Source organism: Galeopterus variegatus, unplaced genomic scaffold (genome assembly GCF_000696425.1).
Source record: "Galeopterus variegatus unplaced genomic scaffold, G_variegatus-3.0.2 Scaffold1768, whole genome shotgun sequence".
NCBI lineage: Eukaryota > Metazoa > Chordata > Mammalia > Dermoptera > Cynocephalidae > Galeopterus > Galeopterus variegatus.
In genome coordinates, this window is record NW_007727879.1 from 74,876 (window position 1) to 80,875 (window position 6,000).

General features: G+C 41.5%; 1 protein-coding gene across 1 annotated transcript in view; it reads left to right on the forward strand.

Moving 5' to 3' along the window:
- The window catches only part of GLDC (glycine dehydrogenase (decarboxylating)), a gene marked incomplete at its 5' end in the record, with an annotated part of 76,566 nt that extends 70,831 nt beyond the window's left edge, over window positions 1-5,735 (forward strand). Inside the window, 3 exons of the mRNA XM_008578828.1 lie at window positions 2,490-2,662; window positions 4,389-4,469; window positions 5,021-5,735. Of these exons, the coding sequence (XP_008577050.1) occupies window positions 2,490-2,662; window positions 4,389-4,469; window positions 5,021-5,164 (398 nt within the window). The remainder of the gene's footprint in view (window positions 1-2,489; window positions 2,663-4,388; window positions 4,470-5,020) is intronic.
- Between the last annotated feature and the right edge of the window lie 265 nt (window positions 5,736-6,000).

Sequence of the window (6,000 nt, forward strand, 5' to 3'; positions counted from 1 at the left end):
CAGCTGAGGAAGTGTTAGAGACGGTGCACTGGAGTTTTATAAGCCCCTGGGGCATGCAATAGCTGCTTCGCTGCTCCTAGAGATGAAGAAATAGGCATTTTGAAAGACGTGGGCCCTTTATCTGTGTATTACTGGGTGTTCATTTAGCACAGTCCTTATTAAAATACACTTTCTTAGTGACATTATTAATAATATCAAGGATCCTTTAACTTTCAGAAAGGTTGAGTTGGGGAGTACTGTGCCTTTCAATGGATGTGGAGTCCTATCTGAATCTTAATGACTTGTTTTAAAAAGGAAAGTGAAAATTTTAAAAATTTAATAGTTTTACTATTGCATCATAATGGGAGTCCCACCTGTGTGACTCACTTATCTCTTGAATGATCTTACTATGAAATGGTACACTGAAAATACATGGGAAAGCCAGAGAAAGATTTCATTAATGAAATTAGCAATCACCTTCTCAAAATCTCCTTTTGGCAGCTCCCATAACCTGACAGTAAAACTCCTTTCTCCTTATTCAACTTCCCAGCTAATGACTGAGTGGTGGCTGATTCAGGATAAGACTTTCAGTTCTTGGATGTGTTGTCTATGTCACACATCTAACTGCAGCAGCATTGGTAGGGAGGGAGGTGGTAAATGTCAATTACCACCAGTATTTCCAAGTCATATTTTATCTCCCAACCTCAACATTATTTTGATGTTCGATAGAATGATTTTCACTTATCCAAAGCCCAGAGTTGTCTAGGTACCTGGCACATAGTAGGCACTCAGCATGTATGTGTTAATAAATGAGAGATAAATGAGAGATTCAATGGATAACTAAGTAAAAGACAACAATGAAAATGACAACACAGGTTCAAGGTCTTTAACCACAGCTACTGAATCCAAATTTTCAGGGAAGAGGCCTAGTAATCTGTGTATTTAACAAGCACCCTGGAATAAGTCTTCTTAGACAAGTTTGGAGCATACTGCCTTACCACAGAGGTTTCCAGACTAATTATTGGGCTAATTATCAGAATCACTTGGGGAGTTTTTAAGACTCAGATTTCCGGGCCCTTCCCTAGACTTCCTGAATTAGAGCCCAGATGCAGAATCTGTGTTTCTAAAACAGCTTCTCAGATGGTTCCAGATATGGGAACCACAACAGAATATGTTGAATTGAATTTGCTCACACATGGAATTGAGGGCAGACTTAATAGGTAAGGAGATTAGCTTGTTCTTAAAAAAAAAATCCCTTTCTGGTGTGGTTAACACAGGTCAAAACTCATTAAGTAGTATAGTTGAGACTTGAGCATTTCATGTAAGTTTTGTCACAAAAACAGGTGAAGAGATATTAAATTATAGTTAATGATATGCATGCTGAAGTGTTTAAGAGTAAAGTGTACTGGTGACTGCAGTGTACTTTGAAATGCACAAAAAAATAAGATGGGTGGATAGATGAACAGATATGTGATAAAGCAAACAACATCATTGTAGAATCTAGGTGGTGGGTATATAGGTGCTCACCTATAATCCTTTCAACTTATCTGCATGTTTGAAAATTTTTATAATAAAATGTTGGGGAGATAATCCCTAACAGCATGCAGGTATGGCTCTAAAGCACCCCATGATGCACACCGGAATCTGGGAACCAGTGCACTCTGCAGCAAGATTAACTGACAGGTCTATCAACCTGGGAATAGTTCATCATCTTTTAAGTTTCACAGAAAAAGTGTAAGAAATGGGAAAAAGTTGTTTTTGGCTTTTGTTCAGGAAATCTCAACCACATATCAATTTATTTCACATGTGAAACCTTTTGGAAACATAGAAACACCTTCAGCCTGTGTTCATTGTAAAGACAAAAGATTTCCACATATTAGCCAAGCCTGTTTCCAAATTTGTGAAACAGGGACAATAATAAGATTTATCTCAGGCTCCTTAATGCTTTTCACCTCATTATTTAACTTTTGATAAGCTATAATATTTTTATTTCTCTTAATTGCAAGTAATACATGATCATTATAGAAAGATCCTAAAACATAATCAAGGTGAAAAAAAAATTCCAGTCACATTTTCTGTTGATAACCCCTGTTAACATTTTAGTATATATTCTTCAAGGCATCTTCCCTCATCAAATATACATGTATGTAGGTACTCTATCTTGTTTTTATTTTTTTACAAAAATGGAATAATATCATTATGTAGCTTGCTTTTTTTTCCTTAATATTTTTGAGTGTTTACCCAGTTCAACAAATTTACATGCTTTTGAATGGCTGCATATTGTATGGGTGTTCTGTAAAATTTGCTTAACCAACTCCCTATTGTTGGATATTAGGTTGTTTCCTAAGTTTTTCTTTTATAAACAGTGCTGAGATGAATTCCCGATACATATATTTGCAAATGTGTCTGATGGTTTCCTTAGATAAATTATAAGAGGGGATAGGGTCTTTTTTTCCAAATGAGAGAGGCCAAAAAGTCAGTGAGTCAAGTCCTTCTGTTTCCCTTTGCAGGATTTCACGCCCCTACCATGTCTTGGCCTGTCGCGGGGACCCTTATGGTTGAGCCCACTGAGTCAGAAGACAAGGCAGAGCTGGACAGATTCTGTGATGCCATGATCAGCATTCGGCAGGAAATCGCTGACATTGAGGAAGGCCGCATCGACCCTAGGGTCAATCCACTGAAGGTGTGTAGGTGCTGGTCCTTTATTCTAAATGTCCCTTAGAGTAAAAAATAGTGTCTGGACATTGTGCCGGCAACCCCTGAGCTCTCTTTTGAAGATGATAGTCTTGCCTAGAATAAGAAAATTCTGAGAAGATGCAGTCATTACTTAGAAGTTTAAATTGTCTTGAACAACCTAACAGCAGTTACTAAAATACAATGTGGTTGTGGGAACTATACCTGCCACATGCACTCAATTGATTGCCAAAAGAGGACATGGAGGCCGTCCAGTTGGAGAATTTTTATTATTCTGTCTCTTTTGATGCACTGTATTGAGATTATAGCATAAAGGGCCGGCCTGGTGGCGCACTGCTGCAGTGCGCCGCTTGGGAAGCGCGGCGGCGCTCCCGCCAAGGGTTCGGATCCCACATACAGACCGGCTGCTCACTGGCTGAGCGAGGTGCGGGAGCAACACCGAGGGTTGCGATCCCGTTGCCGGTCCCGGTCCGGTACGGGCGCAACACTGAGGGTTTTTGATGCACTGTATTGAGATTATAGCATAAAGGGCCGGCCTGGTGGCGCACTGCTGCAGTGCGCCGCTTGGGAAGCGCGGCGGCGCTCCCGCCAAGGGTTCGGATCCCACATACAGACCGGCTGCTCACTGGCTGAGCGAGGTGCGGGAGCAACACCGAGGGTTGCGATCCCGTGGCCGGTCCCGGTCCGGTACGGGCGCGACACTGAGGGTTGCGATCCGTTGCCGGTCACGAAAAAAGACAAAAAGGAAAAAAAAAAAAAGAAAGACGAGATTATAGCATAAATTACAAACTCCATATAAACACAAGTTCTTCTATTGGAGCAGTTACCTCTGAGAACTGGATTGTTATTTGGCCCATGTTGGACAAGGGATTATTAGGCATTACCCTGCCTCTTCCAAAACTGTTAATTTTATACCTGGTCAGAGTCCTAAGTTTCTCATTAGGTCCAGACATTAAACTGGAGGATCATGAAATGAGAACACCGTGAAGACTGTGGTTGCGTTTTTCTGGCTACAAGCCAGGGAACAAGTCTGAGGTGCTGACAGACACTAAGGAAAGTTCTAAAACTGCCTAGCTGAAGGTAGAGTGCAGGGGCCAGGGGCTAGCAGGAGGCAAGCACCTTGCTAAATATGAGTTTCACAGGCAGCGGAGGCATACGATATGGTCATTTATTTCTCTTTTCCATGTGGATACTGCTGATTCTTTCAGGATTTAGGCTACTTTTTAAAATGGCAATAGACATGTCAAAGTATGCAATATTGAGTGACAAAATCAAGTGGAAAATACTCCTCATTGGATGATACAAAGTTTTTAAATGTACCAAATTATACTATATGCTGTTTATTAATATGTTCAGTAATACTATAAAAATATGATAAGCATGGCAAACATCAAACTCGGGATAGTGGTTATCACTGAGGAGGAGGATGATACACAGGCAGCTGTGGCTCTTATGTTTTATTATTTTTAAAGGTGAAGCAAATGTGACAAAATGTTAATTTGACTTTGCTGGATGGTGGATGTGCTTATTATATTATTACCATAACTTTCTGATATTTAAAATATTTTATAATAAAAGATTTCTATCCCCCAAATTGAAACAAAAAGACCGCCTTCTCCCCAGGGGTTTCCATCAGAAGCTCGATGGTTGTGGAGTGTTGGGGGAGAAGGCTGTGTATTGCTCTGACCCTTCTTCCATCTGTGTCTCTGTCTCAGATGTCACCACACTCCCTGACCTGCGTCACATCCTCCCATTGGGATCGGCCATATTCCAGAGAGGTGGCAGCATTCCCACTCGTAAGTTCTCCTCTGAAGCTGAATGTGCCCCCTGGGACGGTGCTCATGTGCGTAGGCCATCACCTACCTTGAGGGGTGCCCGATCTTACAGTCTTCTTGTTATAGAAACCATATGTGGGACAACTTATGAAATGCAGTCATGAAAAGGAATGTAGAACAAAGGACTGGCTTTCAGAAGTCTGAAGTCAGAGTATCAACCACAGTTCTAGGAGCCCCCAGAGAGCACAGTGGAGGAAAACTGAAAGGAGTCCTGGCAAGTAGATCAGCATGTTCTCTACCACCGTGCAACAGGGAGATGGCCCCCAATGCAGTATTCCTTTCCTTTCTGATTCTTATTGGAGGGGAAGGTGCTCTGCAGTCTTTTTGAGTTGGGTAGGGACAAGGCTCAAAAGTTGGATTTTTTTGACTATAATGCAGTGTTGGCTTTTAGCTTCTCAGTATTTGTTGGGTTAATGTTATGTTAGGCTGTGGGAATATCACTGCAACTTCCTTTCCCCCAAGAGAAACCTCTCAGAACATCCCACAGTATTTCCATCTTCTGTCCTTTGCAGCCCTTCGTGAAACCAGAGAACAAATTCTGGCCAACCATTGCCCGGATTGATGACATATATGGAGATCAGCACCTGACCTGTACCTGCCCACCCATGGAAGTTTATGAGTCCCCGTTTTCTGAAGAGAAGAGGGCCTCTTCTTAGTCCTCACTTCCTTAGTTCAAGGGACTGATTTAAGGCCTCTCCCTGGAGCATTTGATAAGCAAGAAGTATTTCATCTCCCACCCCAGACTGAAGTGTAGGGGTTTTATATACTGTGTATATTTTTGTAATCTCTGTCAAGGTAAATGTAAATACAGTTAGCAGAGTGAGCGGAGGCTGATCACTGGAAGATTGATTCACTTTGGTATTCTGCTTCCACACGTACCATTTGATGTTCTAGTTGCCTTGATTGGGAGCCATTTAGTTTTTTGCATAGAAGTTTTTGGGTGTGATGGGAACTTAACTTTCAATGTGGCAAGTTTGCAGACGTTGTAGAGGCCATACTGGAGACTCAATAGACATATTTTTGTTCCAAATAAGTCCTTGTGGACTGTGCCATCTGTGGGAAATCCCAGGGCAAATGTTTACATTTTGAATACACTGAAGAACTCTTTTTCCTCTAATTTGCCTAATCTATAATAGCATTTCTGAGTGTTTCTCTTTTTTTCTGGGTGTGTGTGTTTTTTTATCTGCATTTATTAGTATTCTAATAAAAGCATTTCAATTTGAAGAATGCCCTTCTCTCGGTCCATTTTACATTTTTACTGCCATCATACCCTAGATTTAGAGGGAACTCAAGAACAGTGAGAACGCCCATACCGATAGCCATTGTCACATTATCAGTTTTGCCCTGGACTGGCTAAAGAAACATTCTGTGTGTCTTGGTCAACAGTGAAGGTCACTCTGGTCCTTTTCATTAGAATTGTGTTAGGCTTGGGCTGGCCCGTGGCTCACTCGGGAGAGTGTGGTGCTGATAACACCAAGGCCACGGGTTCGGA